At 35.0% G+C, this 26,638-nt stretch overlaps 4 protein-coding genes and 1 long non-coding RNA gene across 7 annotated transcripts; 2 read left to right on the plus strand and 3 right to left on the minus strand.

Moving 5' to 3' along the window:
* Window positions 1-452: 452 nt before the first annotated feature.
* On the plus strand, window positions 453-964 carry LOC132049399 (uncharacterized). The gene is made up of 2 exons (XR_009413081.1): window positions 453-715; window positions 758-964. It is a non-coding gene; the product is annotated as an uncharacterized LOC132049399 (long non-coding RNA).
* On the minus strand, window positions 645-4,164 carry LOC132049398 (protein WVD2-like 4). 2 transcript variants are annotated; one of them, XM_059440172.1, is made up of 9 exons: window positions 4,007-4,157; window positions 3,830-3,866; window positions 2,513-2,987; window positions 2,331-2,383; window positions 2,098-2,178; window positions 1,924-1,990; window positions 1,763-1,834; window positions 1,555-1,662; window positions 645-1,179 (listed from the first exon to the last, which is right to left on the minus strand). In XM_059440172.1, exons 3-9 carry the CDS (start codon window positions 2,972-2,974, stop codon window positions 841-843), a joined length of 1,182 nt encoding a protein of 393 aa, XP_059296155.1. In that variant the 5' UTR covers window positions 2,975-2,987; window positions 3,830-3,866; window positions 4,007-4,157; the 3' UTR covers window positions 645-840. The 2 variants fall into 2 exon arrangements, with proteins under 2 accessions (XP_059296155.1, XP_059296154.1); XM_059440171.1 differs by lacking the exon at window positions 3,830-3,866 and having other exon boundaries at window positions 4,007-4,164.
* Window positions 4,165-11,942: 7,778 nt separating this feature from the next.
* Window positions 11,943-18,315, minus strand: LOC132049400 (calcium-dependent protein kinase 26-like). Of its 2 annotated transcripts, none has more exons than XM_059440174.1 (8): window positions 18,122-18,315; window positions 16,296-17,347; window positions 15,515-15,658; window positions 15,257-15,409; window positions 14,630-14,745; window positions 14,210-14,377; window positions 12,734-12,958; window positions 11,943-12,410 (listed from the first exon to the last, which is right to left on the minus strand). In XM_059440174.1, the coding sequence occupies exons 2-8, from the start codon at window positions 17,188-17,190 to the stop codon at window positions 12,288-12,290; spliced, it is 1,824 nt and encodes a 607-aa protein (XP_059296157.1). In that variant the 5' UTR covers window positions 17,191-17,347; window positions 18,122-18,315; the 3' UTR covers window positions 11,943-12,287. The 2 variants fall into 2 exon arrangements, with proteins under 2 accessions (XP_059296157.1, XP_059296156.1); XM_059440173.1 differs by having other exon boundaries at window positions 17,908-18,315.
* Window positions 18,316-19,358: 1,043 nt separating this feature from the next.
* Window positions 19,359-22,781, minus strand: LOC132049401 (fra a 1-associated protein). Its single transcript, XM_059440175.1, has 2 exons — window positions 22,511-22,781; window positions 19,359-19,966 (listed from the first exon to the last, which is right to left on the minus strand). The coding sequence occupies exons 1-2, from the start codon at window positions 22,705-22,707 to the stop codon at window positions 19,600-19,602; spliced, it is 564 nt and encodes a 187-aa protein (XP_059296158.1). The 5' UTR covers window positions 22,708-22,781; the 3' UTR covers window positions 19,359-19,599.
* A 1,050-nt stretch (window positions 22,782-23,831) lies between these two features.
* On the plus strand, window positions 23,832-26,620 carry LOC132050850 (protein MICRORCHIDIA 7-like). The gene has a single exon (XM_059442196.1). It carries the CDS (start codon window positions 24,111-24,113, stop codon window positions 26,454-26,456), a length of 2,346 nt encoding a protein of 781 aa, XP_059298179.1. The 5' UTR covers window positions 23,832-24,110; the 3' UTR covers window positions 26,457-26,620.
* The last annotated feature ends 18 nt before the right edge of the window (window positions 26,621-26,638 follow it).

The following is a 26,638-nucleotide window of genomic DNA, read 5'->3' on the forward strand; positions in this document are numbered from 1 at the left end:
CCAATGGCTTCAACTTGGTCTGGTCCATCTAGTATATTCACAACTATCTCTTAGAATATGACCACTTCCCACATGTATATTTGATAATTACAGAGCTGAATCCATAATTCAAATTCAGTAGTTTTAAAATGAGTCTGATCTTATTATACGTATGCATTGTAAATACCTTTTCATATTTGCACATCACAAAAAGCAATGTGTTCAGTAATTCGCAGAATACCGTCATGTATCAGATTCCCTCAGGATAATTAGATGATATCATCAGTGAGTAATTTGAAGAAAATCCACCATTTCAGGCAAATGTTTACTTTGTAACTATAGGTGCTTAGCTTGAATTGAAATGCACAATATCTGTGAATGAATATGCAATTTTTTTCTCTCATTTGTGACAATGGATGTCAACTTTGTAGAGACATGAGTTTATTTTGAGAAAAGAGTTGTGCATATTAGTAAAACCAGATATAAAATTTCAGAATGATACATTGAAAGAAAAGAAGACGACACGTCGAATCTGACTTAGAAAACAATGAAGTTAACACATAAAATCCACAACTAACAAAGCACAAAATTTTCCAGAATGATAAACCACGGTACACTGAAATATTCGAAAAAGAATGAAGAAGCTGAGAACGAACATGTACAACTTGTAACCGCAACATATACACCATATTCACAACTCAACGAAGAACAAAACGCTTTCAGCGAACAAAAAAAAGTCTATAACGAAGAACAAAACGCTTTCATAAAACAAAAAAAGCCTGTGAATAAATACAGAAAAAGAACTTCATTAAGTGCTTCCTTAACCTTCAACACTGACTTCAGCTTGCACGATGACTGGATTCATTTCAGACTTGGGGCACAATCGGGTTGAATTTCCATTTCTTCTGTTTTTTCTGTACATTTTTTCTCATCTGAACCCTTTGCTTCAGCAAGTTTTGATTTTCTTTCAACAGGTTTCACTTTAGTGGCCGAGATTTTTGGAGATTGAGCAGTTGTACTCTGTGAATTCTTCTTAACTGGCTTCCCTTTTGAAGCAACATTATCTTTACTGGATACGGGTGACTTATGCTGTTCCTTGATCACTTTTGGACTGAACCCTCCACTTTCCGAACTATTAGTCATGGATGTGGAGTTCTTATTTCTTCCGAGCTTAGGAGATATGGCGCGTGTTGTTGGTATCTGCACAATTTAGCGAAAACATAAGCATATAATGAAAAAAAAACAAGTAAACATAAGCACTATTTTCTACAAGTTGTAAATTTTCAAGACCCTCAGCTTCATAGACACTTTTAAATTACAAACATTACGGGCATATCATGTAATGGAACAACAATGTTTACAAGATTCACACTTGATGACTTGACACATTTTGTCACAAAAAAACAACCAAAAATACTTTTTTTTTTTTTTTGTCTCTTTTTCTCTAGCACAATAGTATAGACTTACTATAAAAGGAAGTCAAGTGCCAGCTTTGTCACACTAGGGAAACACGATTACTCAATGCTAGAAGAGCTAAAATCTATCTCAATGTTGCACAAATATCAAATACTTCACCTTCTTCAGCTCAACTTTAGGAGGGGGTTCATTGTAGAAGTTTGGCATAGGAGCAGCTTTAAATGTCAAGCTCTTCCTAAATTGCTTTATCTCTACCTCTTGGTTTTCCTGAATCAAATCCCAAATCGACAAAGAAAATGGCTTAGCCGGACTAGTCCTTTACAAGTTACAAATTCAACGATGAAAAATCAGTATTGTTTGAACTAACTTTGGATTTTGCAAGCAAGTTACTCTTTTCCTCTTCTCGGGCCTGTATCCTCTCTTCCACCTTTGCCAAGAACTGATGAATAAGGAAACTGAGCTGTAATGTTTTTGCCCTAAGCTAATATGTACATGATAGTCATAGGAACCAAAGGTTAAATGACAAACCTCCTTTCGCTTTTCAGCACGTTCTTCCAACCTGAACGAAAATCCAGCACTGCCACGAGTTGCATTGCTGATTATAGTAATAATAATAATAATAATAAAAAAAAAAAAGAAGTTAGACTATTGCCCTAATTGAGGACCAAAATAAACAAGAAAGTAACAACATAAGAGCAGTACGAGGAAGTAGCAGAACGGGCGTCCTCATCGTCTTTAAGAGGCGATGTAGCTTTAATAGGTGTTGTGTTTGCATCGTTTAATCTGTAAATACAAAACATTTAGCATAACTATCAGAACAATCATTGGCAACAACACATAATGTAACGGCAAACAGCTAAAGAATACATGCCAAACGTTTTAGATTTAAGAAAACCAATTTTTATGAACAAATGCAAGTAGCAAAATTCACTCACCCTTCAGATGTAGCTTTCTTTGCAATTCTATTGGCCGAAATAGACTTCACAGACTTAATGCAGAAACAGCAAAGGAAATTTGTGAGATATTGCATCAAAAGATCACGATTTTTTAAGAATATAATTAAATAACTAAGAGTGTTCTCTCTCTAACAGCTTAAGCTTTAAAATGAGAAGTTTACCAGCGATTGACGAAGACTCGGGACAGATTTCTTTAAACGAGAAGCTGGCGAGAGTACTGTTCCATTCGAATGTGAAGCCTCGTGTGTCACCCCATTTGGTATCCAAGGTTTAAAATCCGATTTCTTTGTAGAAACATCGATGCTCTTCCTCGTTATGTCAGCATTGGCGCCTCTTGCGGGGAATGAAAGGCTTTTCGCAATACTTCCCTTTTTCGAACGAGTCAATGCAGACGAGCCTGTTGAATTCTTAGCCATTTTATTGTTCTTTTTAGTACCACTAATGGATACCTTAGCTTTACTTTTCGGAACATTTTCAGATAATTCAGTTTTGGCTACAGATGAATTTGGTGTCTCATCAGCCTTATCCTCACTAATGTTCTCCTCTTTCTTTAAATCCACATTTTGTTCCTCAGCCACAACAATCTTTTCCACTTCTACTGGAACCCCATTTTCAGACTCCATATACCAACAATATCTGAAGCAAAACAAAGATGTTAACTCAAGAAAGTTATGTTTCAATCAATAATTGGAAGACAAATTACACAAGCCTGTAATCTAATCTACTAGGATTAGGTTCGGGTTCGACAGAACCCAATAGCTTTAGTCTAAACTTTGTAGTTGTATTAAGAAATTCATTAAATATGTATAAAAATTAAATTTAGAATCCAATTAGTAACACATGATGTCTCTATAGTGGAAATTTAGAACCCATGAAGTTCAAATCGTGGCTCCACCTTTGACTCCATATACCAACAATATCTAAAGCAAAACAATGATAAATACTGAAGAAATTTTGTATCAATCAGTAATTGGAAATTTGGAAGACAAATAATACAAACCTATATCCAATGTATAAAGGGATCTTCAACTCACTTTCTTTCATAAAAAACAAATCTCGAAAGAAGCGACAAAAACACATAAATGAGGAGAAAAGAGAAAGAATCCCATAATCCAATTTGATCTCAGTAAAACAAGATATTCAAGTAATAACTCATGAACAACTAAACAGAGATAAGAAATAACTAAAATTCTTCTCAAAAGCATAAATCAGAACCAACCTTTTCAAATTCCAAAACACAGGATTCAGTTTAGTTCTTGATCTCATCAGATAAACAAAATATTAGACTTTAGTGACAATTCATTAACAACTAACCAGAGCATATAAGTAACAACGTTCTACTTCAATGAGTAAGATCCAAGATTTGAACATTATGAGTTCAAGTTCGAGATTTTATTACAGCCCATATTCATTTATTCCGTTCTAACTTAGTTAATAAATATACAGGTTCCGAACAAAAGCTACTGGTTAGGACGAACCTGTAACTAATGCACTAGGTCCGTTGATTACAAATCCCTTCAAATTCCTTAAATATAAGCAGCATAAGATCTAACAGCATTAAATACAAAACTTAACAAAGAATGAATAATATAGCACTGTTTTCAATATTTCAAAGAAATATGAGAACTACTAAGAGAGTTTAGAATAAAGGGTACCTTTTTTCTGTGGTCTTGGAGATGATTGGTGGCAAAGTCTGCTTTAGAATGGTACAACAATTATGTAACTCTGGAATTCAAATGCTATTATGGAATGAAAAACTGTGTTAGAAATACTGGAAACAGAAAGGAGAGAGAGAATAAGGGAAGTTAAGGGATATGAATTATGGATTTCACTGATTTAGGAAATGACCAAAGTGCCCTTCTTTTCATTCGGGGTGGGGGTGGAGTGAGGTGGGGGGGGGGTTAAAAAATTAAGAAAAATATTTGAAATTTATAATCTAAAACAATCCTTGAATATTTGTGTGATTATAAATTATCTCAATCAGGATAATGCAAATTCTATTGCTTCTAATTATGAAAAGATAATTTTTTAAAAATATTTAAAAAGGAAAGTGCGCTATATAAATTTAGACATAGGGTGTAAGACGGATTGAAAGTGATTAAATAAACATTGAGTACTGAATTTGGTCTTATAAATAAGTAATTAGGCATTTGTAATAATGGCCATTAATGGTATTTTCAAGAAGTACGCTCTCCTAATATTTTTCTAAGCTAAAAAAAAAAAGGCATCCACTTTTCCATTGCACATTCCCTAAGAAAATACTAACTCCTAAGTAAGTTAATTTAACTCCTAAGTAAATTTAATTCTTTCTTGATTTGGTAAGTAGACACTCTTTTTGAATAAAAAAAAATAAAGGCTAAGTTGAGATTCTTTTTTAACCGGAGAGAGTAATTTTTAGTTCACAATAAAATCTAGTGAAATCCACTCTCGAGAAAAATCATACTGCAGTAAATAATCATTTATTTAATAACTTTTATTATATCCATAAATAGATTATACATCGTTGCACACTTCAATAATTTTGTCCCAGAGATAGCATGTGGAGAACACGTCGGTGATAATTTAAATGCCTAATATTCCAAATGCACGTCAACAACTTTTAAATAACACAAAAAATTATTAGCCTGATGAATATTCTTTGATTTGGTACTTGAGACAATAGACTAATTGTTAGCTAATTCTATCATTTTTGTTCATTTATTAGACATGGTCAATGGTCATTCCAATTATTTTGGATTAATTACCTAGTCAAAATTAAGATATAATTTGTACCATATAGAGAGTAAAGGACAGCGGCAAAGACTTAAAGTTTCCCGCTATGCGCTTTAGATGCATTTTACGGACTACGTTGTTTAAGTAATTAAAATAAATGGTGGCCGTGGTTGTTAATTTTTTTTTTTTTTAGGTAATTCAATAACATGCATTCAACACGCAAGAGAATATTTATTAACTTCCTTTATTTTTTGTAGTTGTATCAATCATGAAAATTGTCTTTCAAAGACAACCTTCTCTGCTAAAATAAAGTTAAGGAAATGCACCTTTCTTTTTGTTGGGAATAAATGGACCAAAAATATGTACCATTTACATTATTGAATCAATAGTTTGTCTTCTTAGAATTTTGTAATATTCAATTAAAAGATGACAAATTTTGGACCAGATTCAGTTTATCAATTAATGGCCCGTATATATTTTTTTTGTTCCTTTCCTGTATAATAAAGCATGTAACAAATTAAACGGTTTTGACTAAAATAAAATCTTACATTTGGCCGATTAGTTTTCAATGTGACAAAACTTTAATTTACTTTTTCATAATCTTTTATCTCACGAATTATGGTTTTATTGCATCTGCAAAACAAAGAGAAAGATTTCACTATTATCTGAACATGACAAAAAAATGAAAAGATTTCAATGAAAATAGCGAAGTAATAGCATTGAAGAATATCTTATAAAGTACTAGCTTAAAAAAATTCTTTGGCCGAACATGCATGCAAACCTCGCATTACATGTTTGACACGTCTTTAATGACTTTTTGGGTTATTACCTATTTACCTTAGTGATAGTGAAATCTTGATTATCTCGTAAATAAATTGTAAAAAAATTAATACCACCATTGTGGTGAGAAGTTTGACAAGGACCTTAACATGTGCATGTATATTACTCTCATCTCCAAAAATATTTTTTGATTTGACGTAAGAGTTTAAGAAAAGAAGAAAGCTTTTAAATGCCATTTCCAAAACAAGCTTTAAATATTTGTGTGACTGCGAATCATCTCATAAAAATAAATTATTTAGCAGTATAGAAATGTGCCAATCTTTTTGAGACAAACTAATAAGCAAAATAAGACAATCTTTTTGGGACGAAAGAAATAATAATCAGTATGTGAAAATATGTAGGATATAGAAATATGGTAAGGACGTTTTTATTACCATTAAGTACTTGTGATTGAGTGGTAAATATTTTATTATTCTTAATCAGAGAACTCGGTGTAAACACTAAACATAAAGTCATTTTCTTTTAGAGGGAACACTTCACACCCATAGTAAAATTTCCTAATATGAATCTAATTTAGTCAGATTTCAAACTAAATACTGAGCACCGAGCGAGATGTCAAAAATAATACTCCTTCCGTCTTATTTTATAGGTGTTTGACTGTAGGGGCGGAGCTAGTCTTTTGGGCGTGGATTCGGCCGAACCCAATAGTTTTGGTCTGAACCATATATTTGTATTAATTTTTTTTATCAAATATGTATAAATTATTAATTTATAGCCCAATAATTTTAAATAATTAGAACTCAAAACTCATAAATTTTAAATTTTGGCTCCGCCTCTATTTGACTGAACATGAAACTTAAGAAATAAAATAAGCCTTTTAAACACGTCTAAAACATTAACGGTGAAAAGGTAGATTTAAAGGTGGATTAGTGTTCTTATTTTTTAGATTAATTAAAAAGAAAAAATTATCATATTACTATGCAATACGCCGTTTTCGATGAGAAAAGGACAAGAAAAGATGTTTGTAATAATTGAAATCCCAATAAAAAATAAATGAGGGCATTTAAGTAAAAAAACTAGGAGAAAGCCAATGATTGAACAACCCAAGAGAGTTCCATGTATTATGAAAAACACTACAATGTGGCTGTCGCAGACGTGGCATGACACACCAACGTGTTTGGGTCCCACGTTTTTCAGATTTTGGGCCCCACAATTAAGAAGGACTATTTGTTCTGTTCCCTTTCCCCATGTATGCACGTAGTAATTAAAAAAATTGCACCTAGGAATTAAATTGAACCAATTATGTCTTTAATGTATGCGTGTAGGTTTAAATATGTTCGGTTAAGTTCTATATGAAATAAGGAGATTTTTGCCCAATTAAGTAACGATAGAGACATTTTTGGGCCAAACTATTAACTGCAGGCACATTTTTTTTGGTTTAAAGCAAAGTTGGTGAATTTATTATACTTTTAAGGATATTATTTTAATCCTTTTTTGAATTTTTAATTGTTTGATTTCACTTTTGTCCTTCGAAAAAGTCTCTCTTCGCTCCAATCGTTTAAGTATAATGAAGGATAATTTTAAATTGTAATTAGAAGTTAATATATGAATTTGAATTTCTTATTTTTCTCTAAGTTTTTGCTATATAAAGTTCACTCATTTCATGCTAGTAATTCGTTGCTGACCAGAAAATACGAGATAATTTGTTAACATTAATAATAAGAGTGAATCCAAAATATAACGAATAATGATATGAAGAAGTCTGCGTATTTCGGGAACATTCTTGGACCTTTTTTCCTTTAAATAATAAATTAAGATGGTGCTTTAATTGAAACATTGTCTTTGAAGTAGAAAAAACAAACACCTATCCGGTAATCGGTATATAAGAGTTAATTATCTCTTCTTCTTTCTTCGTTGTATGAACAATTCTTCTATGTGAATTGGAGTAAATTATATCTTAGTATCAGTACAAATTAAACTAAACTAAATTTAATTGAAAAATACAACCATACAAGTAATATGTCGCTATAATTGGTTAAGAGTTATGATAGATGGAATGGTTGTCTGACAAAAAACTACGTGACAATTACACCCATCAATCATCATTCATCAAGTATGCATAGTAATTGTAATACTTTATTATGTGTTCAGATACTTAATTAAAATAAATTATGGTATGAGTGTCTAAATAAAATTTACTAACAAATTTAAGAAGTTGTCTATATATTAAACCTTAACTTAAACGGTAGTAAGATAGCATATTTTATGCATCCAAGGATGTACCCTTGTACTCAATTAAGTAATTGCAAATCTCAAAGATTGGTCTTTAAATTACAACAACAACATACCAAAGTGAAATACAATGGGGTTTGGTAGAGGTAAAGTGTCTGACATGCTCTTACCCATATCTCGGAAGATAGGGAGGCTGTTTTCAAATGACTTTCGGCTCAAGAGAAAACATTACAAGAAAAGGTCAAATAGCACAAGCGATTCAAAGCAATATGAAAATGAAACTAACGAAAGCGAAAGTCATGATAAAACAGTATGAGAAAAAGAAGCGGTATCTACCACAGATAAATAAGGTAATTGAAGTACAAGAAACAACATATAGTAGCAAGAATCAAAGGACAATAAACTATAGATCAAAACAGCGATTACTTGTACGGCGGATACGTGAGACGATCTACTAGCCTTCTACCCTAATCTGAGTCCTCCATAACCTCCTATCTAAGGTCATGTCCTCGGTAAGATGGAACTGCGCCATGTCTTGTCTAAACACCTCTCCCCAATACTTCTTCGGCATACCTCTACTTCTTCTGAAACCGTCCATAGCCAACCTCTGACACCTCCGCACTGGGGCTTTTGTGTCTCTTCTCCTCACATGCCCCAAATATCTCAGCCTCGCTTCCCGCATCTTGTCCTCTACCGATGCCACTCCCACCTTATCCCGGATATGTTCATTCCTAATCCTATCTCGCCTGGTGTGCCCACACATCCATCGCAATATTCTCATTTTCGCAACTTTCATCTTTTAGACATGAGAGTTCTTGACTGTCCAACACTCTGCCCCGTACAAACAAAGTCGGTCTCACAACCACTTTGTAAAACTTGCCTTTAAGTTTTGGTGGCGTCTTCTTATCACACAACACTCCTGAAGCGAGCCTCAATTTTATCCACCCTGTACCAATACGATGTGAGACATTATTGTCAATATTCCTATTTTTTTGTATAATAGACCCAAGATATTTGAAACTTCCTTTTTTTTGGACGGCTTGGGTACCAAGCCTTACTTCCACGCCAGCCTCATGTGTCACGTCACTGAACTTACACTTCATTTACTCTGTCTTGGTCCTACTCAACTTGAACCCTTTTGACTCCAGAGTTTGTCTTCAAACCTCTAGCTTAGCGTTCACTCCGTTGCATGTCTCGTCAATCAAGACTATGTTATTCGTGAATAATATACACCATGGCACCTCACCTTGAATTTGCCACGTCAAACTATCCATCATCAAGGCAAATAAAGGCTAAGAGCTGATCCCTGGTTCATCCCCATCTCTACTGGGAAGTGCTCCGAGTCTCCTCCCATTGTCCTTACCCTGGTCTTGGCTCCCTCATACATGTCCTTGATCATCCTAATGTACGCTACAGGTACACCTCTAGCCTCCAAACATCTCCATAAAACCTCTCTTGGCACTTTGTCGTAAACTTTTTCTAGGTTGATGAAAACCATGTGTAAGTCCCTCTTCCTCTCCATATACTGCACCACCAGTCTCCTCACAAGATGAATGGCTTCCGTAGTTGAGTGCCCCAGCATGAATCCAAACTGGTTCTCTGAAATGGACACGCCTCTTCTCACCCTCATCTCCACCACCCTTTCCCACACTTTCATAGTGTGACTTAGGAGCTTGATCCCTCTATAGTTGTTGCAACTTTGAATATCACCCTTGTTCTTATACAAAGGAACCATCATACTCCACCTCCAGTCCTCGGACATATTCGCCTTCTTAAAAATAACATTAAACAATCCAGTCACCTATTCCAAACCTGCCCTGCCTGCCCTCTTCCAATACTCCCAGGAATCTCGTCAGGCCCGGTCACTCTTCCCCTGCGCATCCTACGAACAACACCCTTAACCTCCTCCACCTTTATACTCCTACAATACCTAAAATCGCGACGCCTCTCAGAGTACTCCAAATCTCCCAACACAATGTCTCTGTCACCTTCCTCGTTCACGAGTTTATGAAAGTATGACTGCCATCTCCGTCTAATGAGAGCTTCCTCCACCAATACGGTCTTTAAATTACAACAGCGATTTAAAATATTACCAAGTGATTTCTTCTTATCTGTATGAGCTAATTTCATGTACCCTCCCAAATTTCGGGAGTTATAGTTTGATATAGCAGCTAACCATTGAAATGTAGACGAAGTTATCTGATACCAATGACTGAGCCAGAAATTTAGAATATTCGAATTTTGTGAGCTTAAATAGTTATTGAACTAATTTTGCCACTACAATAGACTTCAAATATATACGAAGCAAATTCCATTGAACCTTCTTTCCTTAGTTAAATCCGCCATAGCTCGAAATCTATATTAATGGAAAATAACAAATACTTGATATACTAGTCAAAGTATGTGCAAGTTAACTAGATGCCACCGTAAATACAAGCTACTCCTAGTATGTTCTTTTACATTAGAAGACAATTTGAAGAGAAGCAATAGTTGGATGGGGCATGCGACCCCTCAACTCTAGTAGAGTATCAAATATCAAACTGGATTGCAGCCACATGATAATTTTCAAGTTTCAAGTGACAACTAAGAATATTGATTTTGAATTGGTATTTTACCTAATATTGATTTCCCAAGTCTTTTTCTTCAGTTTATTTGTTCTTCTCACCCGAAACGAAAGCTCCTATTAAGGAAATAACCCCAAAATTATTAAGGATAATGACTCCTCAATTAATTGGGATGGACCCACCTTTACCATCAAAATCTCTCTGAACTTATCACTTCGATTAGAAAAGATTTGTACACCCCACTCGGATTTGCATTATCTACTCAATTAGTTTGTATAATTTGTTGGTACAACTCAAAATTATGCAACCTTATAATTATAAGGAGTAAGGCACCAATAGTTATTAATTGTAAAACATGTTTATGTCAAATAATGGATAGTATTTTCGATCGTTTTGATTAGTTTGACTATTAAATTCACAAACCCATATGGGGTAATTGAATCATGAGACAATCAAATTAGATTAACAACAATAAATCCATTCTCATTATATAATTAAACATATTATAAGAAAAATACAGAAATAAGAATTGAGCCAACCGGGGTTAATGGCCCATTGGTTAGCCTATCCTGACCAAGCTCATCTCAACCCAAGTAACCCACCCATTTTTAATTCAACCCATTTGACCCTTCCAAATTTAGCTCATCCAGTCATTTTGAATACCTCTAGATTATTAACTTGCTCGTTTATTAACTCATCATTTTAACCTGCCTAAATTCAGCCCACCAGCTCATTTGATGCATCTGGGTCTGTTCTACCGGTAGAAGACCTCCATTATCCACCAGTAAGTTGAAAAATTCGAGTCAATATTGAGAGTAAGTGAGAATACTGTTGATTTTCCAGAGTGAGAATACTGTTGATTTTCCAGAGTAGGGTTGGAAAAAAATATCAAGAAAACACAAGCAACTAAGTAGAGGAACACATGAGATCCATCTTTTGATGGAATTTAAACCTCAAAATCACCGTCAAACAGTAGTTATTGTTCCTTATCAGGACTTGTCATTGCATTTGCCATGGATAGCTAGTCAATTATGATAAATTATCTCCATCCCTTTATAAGAAGTTGTGCTTCATTGTTGTTGTACTCACTTTGGTACAATGAATAAGTTTATAACATTAGTTAATCTCCTAGTAAAATGCAGGAAGTGCAACACAGACAAAACCTATTTAAATAAGGGATTAAGACTTACCAGATAATAATAATAATAATAATGGATTAATATGTAGTATAATTAATAAGAATTTCAAACCTTCAATCTGTGGAAGTTAATCAGTGCTCAAATAAAGAAAGAACAAAAGGAGAAATATGAACAAGCATTACCTTATTTTCTTGAAATATTTTACAAGAGTGCATCCTATTCTAGAATACATATTAAACAGAGAAGCTAATACAACTTGGGAGTAAATTAATAAGAGCTGGCATTTGCTCTGTGCCAGCTAAAATGATCCTTGACCCTACTATACAATTCTGTACATTTCAAAATCATGGAGAAATGATAAAGGAGAAATATTAAAAACAGAAAAAGAAGAAAAGAAAAATTAAGTACAAAGATCATAGTGTGACAGCAAAATCATGGGAGGCTGATGAAGGAGAAACACTAAAAACAGAAAAAGGGAAGAATCAAGGAGGTACAATTATCTTTGTGTGTCAGCAAACCTTTGTTGCATCCCGAAATCCGATGCTAAAATTATTGTGTAAGCGTCTATTACCGAAATTTGCATTTCCTTTTTGCATCATCGCCACAAATTCGTTGTAATCTATCCGGCCATCCTGAAATATAAGAACAGATACTGAACAAAGACGCAGGAATAAAAAAGAATGGAAAAGCATCATCAGGTGCAGTAACGTTCTAAAAGACACGGACCATTTCAAAAGATTCTAAATGTGTTATTCGTTACATTTTGATACTCTGACGTAGAAGTTTGGATATAGCTGAATATTATATTTTCATTATATGATCACAAAATATGTGTCTTCAATATGGTTTTGTCAGACATGAAAGTCGTGTTGATATCAACGTTATGTAGTCCACCATTACTTTCGTGCATTACTAATTATATTTGGAATAGAGAAATGCCAGTAGAACTACATACGTTGTCTTGATCAACTTCTTGAATGATTTCTTCCAAGCGGACATCCTTCATGCCAAAATCCTCACAAGCCTTTTGAAGTTCATCTGCAGTGATATAACCACTCCCATCTTTGTCAAAATATGAAAAAGCAGCAGAAAGATAATCTTCCTTCTCAGCTTTGTTGATGTTAAGCATTGCAGCTATGAATTCCCCATAGTCAATGGTACCACTATTGTCAACATCAGCCTGCAATTTTTTTTGGGAGAAAATATTGGAGTTAAGCAAAAAGAGAGATGTTTAAATTATCTAATGAAGAATATCTTCACACAAACACATACTGTTGCTTAGAAAATATTCTTAGACAAAGAGCACAGCTTAGCTCTCATAATGAGAGCATAATTCCGAAAGGACAAACAGGTTCACAGATTTATTCTTCACAAAGCACAAAGGCTTTCTTTAGGTGACAATCCAAAAGTGATACTAATAAAGAGTATTATGTACTCAATAGCACAATGAAATAACCAAATGCTGTAACCTTAACCTTTTCCAATAATGAGTTAGATTTCTTAGCTGCTCCAAACAAGCAAATTGGGTGACAGAAATTTGATTGCACGGGGGCACTCTAGATATTTTGATATAACTAACAGGCAATAGCAATTTCATAGAGAGGTACATTTAATGGTCAGGTACATTTAATAGTGACATGAAACAACAAAATTACAGTTACACAAGCATAACCTGTTGCAGAATTGCAAAATACGAAAGGATTTCACAACTGATATATTTTGTTTGAGATTAAATTTGGAAAGGAGTTGGAAAAGAAAATGAACTGCAGATGAGTTCCTCTGGGTTGGTGATCTAAAGGTTGTCTGATGGAATTGATTTGATGGCACCTTCTAGACTTAGTTTGTATGGATATAAACAAAAGGCATTATTAAACTTGTGACTGACTTATTTACAACAAAAGAACTAGATAGTTGATGGGCAAACATTTTCTGCTACAAGAAAAATGAAATGCCCATTTTTCCTTTGAAGGCCTTAATTGTACCACAGCCAGACAAAAGTGCCTTAAAAGAGAGGCAAACATCATGCTTTCTCCAAACTTGACCTCATTCAACAGTATCAGACTATGAGAGAGAGAGATAGATACATACAGTTGTTAAAAGGGTGTTTTACCGATTTTTAGAGCAAAATTCAGAAGTTAAATAGAAAGAAACTATACAAGAGAAGGTAAAGTATTTAAGCAATGCACAATGAGCACTTCTGAAGGATTTTACACTTCTGCTTCCCATCTTTATAATCCTCACATAGACAAAAAAGAAACAAGATAGAGGAAGGCTCTATTTCAGCCTAATTTGATGATCTTCATGGTTATATGGAAACTAAGTCATTGGAATTAGTTAAACCCTGTGATTGAGTAAAGTTAATGATATCTTTGATTAGAAACATGACATTTGATACAGAATAGTTATGGAGGACTACAAGTCTATAACCTACCGCCTTCATCAAGTCTCGTATCTCTGTCTCACTAAGATCAGCCCCAAATTGCTTTAGTCCAATCTTCAGTTCATCTAAAGTAATATGTCCACTGTCATCTGTGTCAATCATTTTGAACATCTCTTTCAAGCCAGCAATTTCCTCTTCAGAAAGACTCTCTGCAATGACCTGGATGAAATAAACAAATTTCTGTGATTAGAAGACAACAGAACCTGTTGAATCTTGAACTAAATTAACTTTTCATGCATATGTGGGGAGATATAGAATTTAACTGCAATTTTAAGTTTCAAAATTGGCTTCTTTTTTCTTTTCTTGGGGTTTGCAAGTGTGTGTGTGTGGGCGGGGGGGGGGGGGGGGTGGTTGACATCCACTTTTAGCAGTAAATCTCATTGAAACTATATTAGCTTACAAATGTCTTACCATGAGAGCCATTTTCTTAAGCTTGTTCATGGCAGAAAACTGTGTTAAGCGACTCAACACTGCAGAATCAAGAGGCTTATCTGGAGCTACACCATCAATCTTCACCCAAGGATGGCCTGCAAAAGGGAAAATAATAATAATAATGAGCGGAATCTAGAAAGTTCAACGACAACATGTTCTGGAACTTAAAATGCAAATGTGGACACATATAGGGAATCTAATTTGAGAAGTAGTAAAACCAAAACCATCTCCATAGAAAGACTGCCTGTTCTCTGAATTGACTTAAAAATAGTATTGTTTCCTTCAACTGCTTTCAAGATCTACTTGCGATAATAATTTCTGATTCTGCACCAGCCATTATGTCACTTTTAGTTCAACTAGAATTCAAGACATACATACACTGCTCTGATTTTGTTATTCTTTTAGACAGATATGTTTAAAATTCTAGTTGAACTAAAAGTGACATAATATCTGAGGACTCAAATAGACCAAAGAAATACCAAAAAGACATTAAGCTTTCACCATGTTCTCTCTGCTGCTAAGCAAAATGTTGCTCATAACATCTCTAAGCATAATATATGATAAGCTGGATTTTAAATACTAACTTGAAATTCAATGACTACTCACATAGAACTTCATGTGCGGTAAGTCTCTCTCTGGGGTCCCTAACAAGCATTCTCCTTACCAGATCTTTAGCATCTTGAGAGATGTTAGGCCAAGGGTCTGATGTGAAGTCAATATTGGCACGTAAAACCTCGTCAAATATTTCCTGCTCACTTTCTATCCAAAAAAATGAATGAAGAAAACATGAGAAGCTGCTTTTGGTACTTCACATAACCAGGAAACCATGGTAAACTACAAAAAAACTTGACAAGATCAACTTACCACCCCAAAATGGAGGTACACCAGTAAGAAGAATGTAAATTATTACACCTGCACTCCAAATATCTGCCTCCTGACCATAACGCTTAAGCAGAACTTCTGGAGCAACATAATAAGGACTTCCAACAATATCAGAGAATATTTGCCCTGTGGTTAAGAACATAGCTCAATTAACTAGGCAATTTAAAAGCAAAAAGCAAATCAACAAAGAAGACTGGTGCATGCTAGAAAGCACATCTTATCAAGAGTGACAGAATTTTATTTAGAACAAATGATGATAAGGATATTTTCCATATATGATGGTGAACATCAATCAAGGACAATAATAACCCTTCTACTTAATAGAATTTTTACGAAATCAGAAGCAGCATCCTCTGCCAACATAAGAGTAATAAAAAAGAATGCGCAAACCAGTAAGTTTGGAGCTTTCCAGGAGACATGAAAAAGACTTCAGTCTATCCATATCAACTGGACTGCTTTAACTACAGAAGCATATTGCTTATCAAGTAGGCAAATGGAAACGCCAACTACTTTACCGTCTTACTTCTATGATACCAAACTTCTTACTTTTTCTCTTGACACGGTAAATCTAACCCTCCTGAACTTCCCTACGACTAGGCTCTTTTGTCAAGTACCAAATTTCCTACTTACAGGTGCTTAAACAATCTGTCAGAAAATGATTTTTTTCTTATGCATACAAACCGCTAAAACTAATTCAAAGAAATAGGGAAACAGGAGAAACCAAAAATATATAGGAAGTAAATGGAAGAAAGTGGACAAATACCTGGCTTAAAAAACATTGATAGCCCAAAATCTATAATCTTTAGAGGTGAATCCTCTTTCTCGTTGACAAAGAGAAAATTCTCAGGCTTAAGGTCCAAGTGCAACACTCCTAGAGCATGGCAGGCTTCTACTACACCAACTATTGTCCTCGCAAGCTCAGCCGCTTGTCTCTCTGAGTAATGTCCCTGCTTAACAATCCTATCAAAAAGCTCGCCTCCTGAACATAATTCCATCACAACATGAACCGCAACAGCATCCTCGTATGCTGCTTTTATTGAAATGACGTTAGGATGTCCAGATAAGTGATGCATTATCTGAATTTCTCTCCTTACATCTTCCACATCTTCAGGTGTCAATAATTTCCTTTTTGCTATAGACTTACAAGCATACTTTTTCCCTGTTGCTTTTTCAACACAGAGGAATGTGGTCCCAAATTGGCCATGTCCAAGTTTCTCTCCCAAATCATAATGCTCCTTCAGAAGACCAGTTTTTGTTTTCAATACAGAATCAACCTGGAGTCCTGCACTAAGCATTCTCTTGACTGGCTTCTTCGGTTTTGCAGGCTCTTTCGGTTTTACCTTTTCATGGATATTGTTGCCAGACTTTTCAGGTCCAATTGCTTCTATAGGTTTCAAATCAACTGATCTCCTCTCCTGTTTAACTACCTGAGCGTTCTCCATATCTGGTAGTTTACTCTCTTCCCTGTTTATCGTCACCATTTCTGGGGGTTTATTCTGAATAGAGTTATGACTTTCAGGCTGTTTGTCTGTATAAGGTTCTTCAATACCCTTTGGTTTTTTCTTATTTGTAATCATATCCGGTGTTCGAGACCGCCAAAAGAACAAGTTGAAGAACCCATCCTTTGAAAACTTTGCATGAACACAATTATTTCCCATCTATTATTACGCTCCTCTCCACCCGTATCTGTTACTACTATACACATTTGAACTCAAATATCAAGCCCAATTTAACCGGTCAAAAATGGGTTGCAATTTGAAGCATTTGAAGTAGTAAACCATTCTACAATCCTCTTCAAAAGCATGACCTTTTCAACTGCAGATAACAGCTGTAATTCAAAATCAGCATTCTTCAAAATAATCTAAAGATAAAACCTTTGACCCTGTAAATTTCCAACTCATACCATAACAATAACATACCCAGTGAAATCCCAAAAAGTGGGGTCTGGGGAGGGTAGAGTGTACGCAGACCTTACCCCTACCTTGGGAGGTAGAGAGGTTGTTTCCTAAAGACCCTCAGACTCAAGTGTCCCAAATCAAAGTAGCTATGAAAATGGAAATGCGACAGTGAAGAAAACATGACAACTAATGAGGAAAACAGTAAATTTCCAACTCATGCAAGTTAAATAATCCAATTTGTACCTCTAAAAAATTTCTAATAAGAAAAAAAAAAAAGTTGTCACTTCTCACACAATCAAAAAGCCATAGAGATAGTTAAGCAAAAAACATGCAGCAACAACAACAACTATGCCTGCCTCAATTCCATCTAGTTCATATGGGCTAATGAAACAAAACCTCATAATTTGAAAAAAAAAAAAAAAAAAAAAAAAAAAAAAAAAGGGTTAATAAAACAACATTAAGAAATAGAGAACTTACGAGGACAATTAAAAGTTTAAGGCCCCTTTCCAGGAAAAATTAAGAAGACCCAATACGTGAAATTGGATATGTTGACGAATTTAATATGAAATTCTCAGACCCAAATGAGTAATTAAGGAGAAAAATTCAGCGAGAAATTGAGGAAAGGGGCAACACAAATTGGTATTGATAATAATGATTGTACGTGAAAATTGAAGAGATTATTGGGTTTTACCAGAGCTAATTATGTGTTTCAATTTCATTATATATGTGTATAAATGTTAACCTATTTCTCTTTTTGGGATTAGGGTTTTTGGGAATTGAATGTCTGTCTCTCTATATTTTTGTTGAAATTCTTTTTAGGAGAGAAAGAATGCCGAGGGACAGAGGAACGGCCACAAGTGACAGGTTTTTCAGTTATAATCTTTCAAAGACACGTTTGGCGAAATCTTTTTTTAACAAGTACTCCCTCCGTCCCCCAATAAGTGTTACTTTAATAAAAAATTTATCTCATAATAAATATCATCTTAGAAAATCAAGACATAAATTGGCTAATTTTTTTCAATTCTACCCTTAGACAATAAAGTTGATGATTGGAACAGTCACATAGTAACTTGATATTGTTGGATTTCAATGTCAAAAGGTTTACTTCTTATGCATACTCTAATTAAAAAGTAAAAGTAATTTATTTTTATTATGTAGGAGTAATTTGGTAAACTTCACATTGTATTGTTGATTTCTTAATATGCGTGTTTTTGGCTAAGGTGACATTTATTATGGGACGGAGGGAGTAACGTGCTACAATTTAATATACGGGAATGATTACAACAATTGCCCCCTTAATTTATCTGTAATTACAAAACATTACACTCCATTTCTATTTTTATTTTTTATTTTATAGAACTTTGTATATTAAACAAGAGAAAAGGGCCAAATATTCTGGACTCTAAATATTTTTAGCACAAAAATGCTCCTACTGTTGGCCAATGAGCAGATATACTTCTAAATTACTGAGAATAGAATTATATCATGTGTTTGCTCTTTTGGCACAACAATGCCCTACCACTAGCCAAGTAGAGCGGGTATATGCCCCTCTCTACTAAGGGACTTCACATCAGATGTAAATTAGCATATAATAATATTTCAGTACCAATATAACACAATTAGTGAATTCAACCAAAAATGAATTGACGAGAATATGTATCATAAAATTGAGTGTACTTATAGGTTATTACGCTGATGAATCCTCTAAAATTGAATAGATGCCAAAGTTCATTAATTGCCGTTTTTCTGTTAATTAAAAAATTGACTTCACCTCTTGCACTTTTCCTGCTCGCTTTATACAGGGTCCAAAAAGGATTGGACAACATTAGATTACATTTTTGCATGAAGTTTTGGCTAGTCCGTGGCATTTCCCTCTTCATGATGCTTCATTCCAGAAAAAGATAAACCATAAAATTTGCCCCCGAAAATCATCATAAAAGTTAATATGCACCTAAAAAAAATATTTCCCATTAAAGGTCAAATACTGGGTTAAAGCATCCAGTTATGCGGGAACCAAAACATATTCATCTGAGGTGGAAGCATATTCATATTCCTGCCCCCTCAATTTAAAAGCAAAATCTAAGGTGTCCATACGCATAGTAGCAACATATTAACAAATCTACGGCAGTCGTGGATGAGATGCCTTGGAAGATCTCCTACTTAATTGTTTCAAACATCTCTAGCCAGGCCAGAAAGATCGACCTCTCCATCGGACTTGTTTGGTTTAGGAGAACCTTCTTCTTTAGGAGGATGAGATTCGATGGGTATACCACGTCTCTCAGGTGACCGTGACATGTCATCATCAAAGATACGAGGAATGTTGAATGCCCCAAAGAAGCCATTCTTCATCTCCTCGGCTGCTTCAAAGAAACGATCAAGGTTACTGAAGAAGCTTCGCTCAATATTCTCGATATCACCACGCAGCCCAGGGAAGTCAAAAGGAACACTTGACTCTATAGAATGTGAACCTTTAGTCATTTGATCTGTAACATCTTCCTCGGTGTATTCTTTATTAGACTGTACCATCTCAGAAGGCCTGACAAAAAGCAAGAAGTTAGCAACAACTAGAAAAATCAATACTAAATGCCCACAAGTTTCATATTTAGCATCAGACACCAATCCCAAAAAAAAAAAAAAAAAAAAAGAAAGGAACCAAAGAAGAGATAACCTTATTTAAGGCGTCACAAGTTTGACTTGATCAACAAGAGGCTATACAGTGATATGCATTCCCATGGAAGAACGTTACTAGAAGCAGCATCTTTCATAAATTAAACACAGTGCTCTTTAAATATTAGTTCAGAATCGCTGGAAGTAACAAATACTCTCTCTGTCCCAAAAAAAAAATGATACATTTCCTTATTTGGCAACAATTTAACTTTAAACTTTACCTTTTACGCTTAACGAAATGATCTATAACCACACAAATATCTTTGCCTTATTTTAGACCACAAGATTCAAAAGTCTTCCTTTGTTTATATGTGCCTTCCATAGTAATTGATGTGTGTGATCCTATGCGGCCTTTACATGTCCGAATAAATTAAGCAGTATCTGCTTCATAATAATGAACTCTCCTCTTCTCTTACACTAAGTATTTTTCACTCGCTAACCGCAATTTGGAATTAAAGAAGGCCAGAAATAACTTAATTTATGCACAGAACATGTCATGACCAAACAAGTTAGTCATTTCTAAAATCAACCAGCTGTTGTACTTCAGGAAAAAGTGAACAGAAGATCAACTAATTGTCCTCCCCCCTCAATTAAATTTCTTCTTGCCTGCATGATGGTAACTCGTAAAATAGAATAGACAGCTGAGTTTTGTTGGAAACATCAAAACGTTATATAGGCTGGGGAACTATAAAATGCATCTACAGGAATCACCTCAACAGAAACCAATTCCAGCTCTTTAGTGTACTCCTAACTCCTTAGTTATGTGTTATGAAACTGAAGTAATCAAGTGGAAATGCCTGGGAAGATACTTTATTATATACGAGGAACTCACGAAAATCTCTGAGTGCTCAAGCATCCAATCAATTGAAATAAGGGTCAACAAAAAAAGAATAGGACCTATTATTCCTACATGTTCCATTAGTAATATTCCCTTGGGATGTTACTACAGATTTTGTTTAAAATTGATTATTGCTCTTATACAGTTCAAACTATCTATGGAGTATTGGGCATCAAAATTTGGATATTCCTAGAGGAGCAATAATTTTACTACTTGTCTTTCCCGTTTGTTCGAGAAAGTCTCCTGTCCTTCTTTTTGGGCCTCTTAGGGATTCACCAATCCAATAAGAGAATCAACAAATAAAACACCTCATTCTTTGTGTTCTCTATAGATTGTCTTCATCCGGAGATGTAAAAGGTCATGTAGGAAGATAAACTGCTTAAAAATGGACTCCCATCCCCCATGTACACCTCATAACCTAGGTAATTATCCTGGATAAAATTTTGTGCTTCCAATGCAAATGCAAATAAAACACAGGACACACACCAAGTATTCCTCAATGACGACGCACGAGAATCTTCAAAAAAGTTCTAGTTCTCAGCTTATCTAAGATTCTTTCATACTTACATTGTATAAGAGCAAGCTGTTCCTTTGCAATCATGGAATTAGCCTCTTTCATTAGAGTAGAAAACAAATGGTTTAGCAAAAATAAGTTGCAATTTTAACCAATTTAGAAGGATGTACAGAGCTGTAACCTTAAAAATGAAGAATTCAATAAGTTTGTTCCAATCCCAAAGTAAAGAATTATATCTGATTAAATCTTGAGTTGGTATGAAGTTAAATGACAATCACATACTAAATGACTGAATAAATAAATACTTCGAGCCTAACTAAGTAACTTATGACATCATAAAACAGAGAAGAGACCTTTCCACAATCTGATGCACTCACCTTAATGGCTAATTTCAATCACTAAGTTTAATCCAGAATATAAAAGAAAATAGATCAGCTAATACTCCCTCCATACACTTTTACTTGTCACGTTTCGCTTCACTAGATTCAATTTGACTAATCTTCACAGCTAAATTGAATTAGATTAATTCAATATTTAAAATTTAGATGTTCGAAAACTATACAAAAATACCATAAGTTGCAATCCTTCTCGCATTAACATGATAAAAATATACATCTTAAAATTGGTCAAAGTCCATACATTTTGACTTTCGAGAAGCGAAATGTAACAAGTAAAAAGGAATGAGTATAAACGAAACCGAATCATGGGAGAGTGATTAAAAAACTCAATGACAATCTCTATTCAAATAAGTATAGTGTAGTAGTGCAAATAATCACAAAAAATCGAATCTTTGTGCCTAATTTCCTCCTAAAACAAACTTCTACGACTTAGCAAATAAAACGAAACCACAAAAACATACTCACTCTATTCTAATTTGTTTGACACTTTTCGCTTAGAATCTTTAAATATTTCAAAATAAAATTTACATATTTGAAAATAACGTAAAAAGTACTATAAGTCACCGTAATTGATAAAATTAAGGTCAGAACAACTTTTGACTCTCAAAAAGCGAAAAATATCAAACAAATTGAGACAGAGATAGTAGCAATCATTTCGTTTACCTGCCAATGCAATCCTTGAAAGTCTGTTCAGTCTTTTCACACTTCCTCATAAACTTTCCAGGCTCGGTCTCTTCCGTTTTACAACGAGTGCTAACAACTTTCCTGGTAGTACAACGTTCATCGCCGTCACAGGAGGATGATCTAGGGTTTTCAAAATCATCCTTGGATACGTCGTCGTCTTTCCACACCCAACCCATTCTTCTTCAATTGCTTGGCCAACAATTCACAATGATGTTTCTCGAACAGGTGAAAGAAATGGAATGAGTTTAAATAGAGGTGCAAAAAAGGATATAAAAAAAAAAAGGGAGAAAACTTTTGGTCCCTCGTTTGTCGGCACTTTTGGTCCCTGGTTTGTCGGTAAATTCTTATTTTGGTCCATGTACTTAATTAAAAAAAAAAAACGACGAGACCGACATAATATTAGTTTTGAAAATTTAGAATAATATTCTATGGCCAAGACTAATTAAAGGAAGCAGATGTATCAAGCATAGCTTAATCTATTCTACACTATAAAATCACAAAACTTCAATGCGAAATGTTGCACCTAAAGTAAGGGTATATGAACTATTTTTCAAAGTTTGGCCCTTTTCCGTAATTAAAAACGACGAGCCCGACATAGTATATTAGATTAAAGAGGCGGATGTATCAAGCATAGCTTAATCTATTCTACACTATAAAATCTTAAAAGGGATATAGAGACGCATTTCAACTCATCCACCTCGTGAAAGAGATATATCAAAAGGGACACATTCAACTCATCGTCGAAAGAGATATATTTCTCAAAAAGGACACATTCACATTCAACTCATCCACCTCTTAGGAAACTTCAATATGAAATGTTGAGGGACCTTTTACCCATCGTAATTCGTAAGTGCATCTCATGTGGAATAAAATTGTATTGTTATAAATAATAACTTTTAATTTATAACAAAATTTTATCACTACGATTCTATTTTATACTAAATCTAACATTAATTGTAGGATTGTTTATGGCACCGTATGGTAAAAACCTTAATAGAATTTTAGCGAAGTTTAATAAAAATAAAAATCCTCGATATATATTATAGGATTGTAAACGCAAACCAATGCAAAATAGGTGTAGAACTCCAGCTAATTTCTTTTAGTCTTTTAAGTATTTGGGAATTCTGATTCTATATTTTCCCAATTTGTTTAGGTTTTGGTTTATAACAAATACCAATTCGTTATGGACTCCAACCAATAAAACTAAAGAGTATCTCCAACACATTCCTTTATTGCACTAACTTTCCTTTCCTTTTTCTATTTGGATTTGGACTAACAAATTAGTTCTCTTTTCCTTTTCCTATTTGGATTTGGATTTGGATTATACCCTCAACCATGGAGAACACATTAGAGTTTATTCAGGACTATATATTTGCATCAAACCATGTTCATATAGGATAAGGAAGAGCCAAACACCTCTATAAAAGTAACTCAATATTTCACATTCTTCATCACAAACTTTTTAATCAGTATTAGTTCTTGTACCACTAGGTTCTTTTCCCCTTCTTTGAAGTCAGATTCTTTTTCTTCCTCAACATCCAAAAACCTGAGTTCTTGATTTTTAGTTAATTTTCACAACATGATCACCATGCCTATAAAGCAAGAAATCATCGACCTAACAGACGATTTAGACGATATTCAGAACACTACCAACGTCCCCACAAACACAAGTATGCATATGATTCCTATAACCAATTATGGTTATGGTTCTTATTTCAACAATATCGAAGAAAGTCCTATGAAGAAGATGAAAGTTGAAAGCGAGTCATGGCAGCAGCCTCTTATTATTGCTCCTTTATCGATATGTCCAAAGAATGAATTGGTAGCTTCGCCTGCTACTATTCCAATTACTAAGTGTAAACAATTTTGGAAAGCTGGAGATTATGATGGCAATAAAGAGGGTGCTGGTATTTTCTCAGCTGGTTGTGATCAAACAGTTGGGATGGATCATGTAAGAGTTCACCCGAAATTCTTGCATTCAAATGCCACCAGTCATAAATGGGCATTGGGTGCTTTCGCTGAGCTTCTAGACAATGCGATGGACGAGGTTTGCAATGGTGCTACGTATGTAAGCGTAGACGTGCTGGACAATAAGAAAGACAGGTGTAGCAAAATGTTGTTAGTTGAAGACAATGGTGGTGGAATGACTCCTGATAGAATGCGCCAATGCATGTCTCTTGGATACTCCGCGAAAAGCAAATTAGCAAACACTATTGGCCAATATGGAAACGGTTTCAAAACGAGTAGTATGAGACTAGGAGCTGATGTGATTGTGTTTTCCCGAGGGAGAGATAGAGCAACTAACACGTTGACACAGAGCGTTGGAATGTTGTCATATACTTTTTTAAGGAGCACTGGGAAAGAAGACATTGTTGTTCCTATGATCGATTTTGTCAAGAGAGGGGAGAGTTGGGAGGTGTTGGTTCGATCTTCGGGTGATGATTGGAAAAGGAATTCGGAGACGATAGTACAATGGTCTCCTTATGAAAGCGAAGCGGATCTCTTCCAGCAATTTGAGTTATTGAAAGGCGAACAAGGCACGCGAATTGTGATATACAATCTTTGGGAGGACGAGGAAGGAGCCACAGAGCTTGACTTTGACACGGATCCACATGACATCCAAATAAGGGGCGTTAGTCGAGATGAAAAGAAGATTGAGATGGCGAAAGAATATCCTAACTCGAAGCATTTTCTAACTTATCAACATTCTTTAAGGAGTTATGCTTCGATTTTGTATCTGAGGCTTGCTCCTGGATTTCGAATAATTTTGAGGGGGAAAGACGTCGAACATCATAATTTGGTAAATGACATGATGTTATCCGAGGATATTACGTACAGACCGGCATCCGTTGGTTATGAAAATTCTGCAGCTGAAATAACTATTGGTTTTGTGAAAGATGCAAAACATCACATTGATATTCAAGGATTCAATGTGTATCACAAGAATAGGCTTATTAAGCCTTTCTGGAGGGTTTGGAATGCTGCTGGGAGCGATGGTCGTGGTGTGATAGGCGTCTTGGAAGCTAATTTTGTTGAACCGGCTCATGATAAACAGGGCTTTGAGCGAACGATTGTCCTTGCTAGACTCGAGGCTCGTCTACAAGTTATACAGAAGAAGTATTGGTCTTCAAATTGCCATTTCATTGGTTATGCTAAGCGTCGCAATGTAAAGGGTGCTGTCTCTGCTGATGAAAAAGAGCCAAACGCTTCCGCACCTAAAAGCAGCTCATCTAACTTCGGCCCCACAACCTCCGGAGTAGAACGCGAGAAGGGAGTTGTACATTCTTCCGTAAAGGAAAATTCAGTGCAGGAAGCATCCTGCGTTTACGTAGGGCCCTGGAAATTGCCACCCCCGGTTCATTCTTCAATACAACAAAGACGTGCAACTATGACTGGAGATCAAGCTCAGCAAGTCTGTACAACAAATAGACAAACTGATCAAACTCCAGCAAACGCCTCCGCGCCTAAAAGAAAATCATGTTCCCCGTTTAGCTCCAACGTCAGCCCCACAACCTGTCATGACGATAACTGTAAATCAAAATCCACTGGAGGAGAACACGAGAACACACTACCAGTACAACCAAGAGATCAAACTCAGCAAGCGAGTACATCAAATAGGCAACATGGTCAAACTCCAGGATATACAGTTGTGAAGACGGAAGATAATGTGTTCAATGACTTGAGAAAAGAGAATCAGAGTACTAAGAATACTTTACAACAGGTTTGGCGCCATTGGCAGAAAGAAAGAGCCAGGAGTGAGATGCTAGCTCGCATGATTATAGAAGAAAGACGAAAGCGGGATAAGGAAGAAGAGAATTTAAAGAGCAAACTAAAGGATGCTTCTGTTACCATACAAGAGCTGCTCAACAAAGTGAGGCAGCTAGAAAGTAATAGGATAACTTTTATTTGCAAAAACGAACGTTAACGATAAGAATTAGCAACATATGTAGCTGAAAAACACCAAGTCCATTCAATATTTACATGTATGTTAGCTTTACTTTTCCATTTTTCCTATTGTAATTTCTTGTGTTGGAAGTAGTTTTGCTGGATTGTTCTCAGTTTTGAATTATCAATTCGAATATATTTTATCTTCCGAATTTCTATCCT

Source organism: Lycium ferocissimum, chromosome 3 (genome assembly GCF_029784015.1).
Source record: "Lycium ferocissimum isolate CSIRO_LF1 chromosome 3, AGI_CSIRO_Lferr_CH_V1, whole genome shotgun sequence".
NCBI lineage: Eukaryota > Viridiplantae > Streptophyta > Magnoliopsida > Solanales > Solanaceae > Lycium > Lycium ferocissimum.

Bases quoted from the DNA above. Each gene is read 5' to 3' on its own strand.
- LOC132049398 (XM_059440171.1), bottom strand. From the start codon at position 2,974: ATGGAGTCTGAAAATGGGGTTCCAGTAGAAGTGGAAAAGATTGTTGTG. The intron at 1,991-2,097 runs GTACTGCTCTTA...TACTATAATCAG, and splicing joins GCCCGTTCTGCTACTTCCTC to CAATGCAACTCGTGGCAGTG. The intron at 1,180-1,554 runs GTGAAGTATTTG...TAAATTGTGCAG, and splicing joins CTAAAGTTGAGCTGAAGAAG to ATACCAACAACACGCGCCAT.
- LOC132050850 (XM_059442196.1), top strand. From the start codon at position 24,111: ATGATCACCATGCCTATAAAGCAAGAAATCATCGACCTAACAGACGAT.
- LOC132049401 (XM_059440175.1), bottom strand. From the start codon at position 22,707: ATGGGTTGGGTGTGGAAAGACGACGACGTATCCAAGGATGATTTTGAA. The intron at 19,967-22,510 runs GTAAACGAAATG...GCTTTTTGTCAG, and splicing joins TTCAAGGATTGCATTGGCAG to GCCTTCTGAGATGGTACAGT.
- LOC132049400 (XM_059440174.1), bottom strand. From the start codon at position 17,190: ATGGGAAATAATTGTGTTCATGCAAAGTTTTCAAAGGATGGGTTCTTC. The intron at 15,659-16,295 runs GTATTTGTCCAC...TCTTAACCACAG, and splicing joins ATCAATGTTTTTTAAGCCAG to GGCAAATATTCTCTGATATT. The intron at 12,411-12,733 runs GTATGTAGTTCT...CTTATATTTCAG, and splicing joins AAGAAGTTGATCAAGACAAC to GATGGCCGGATAGATTACAA.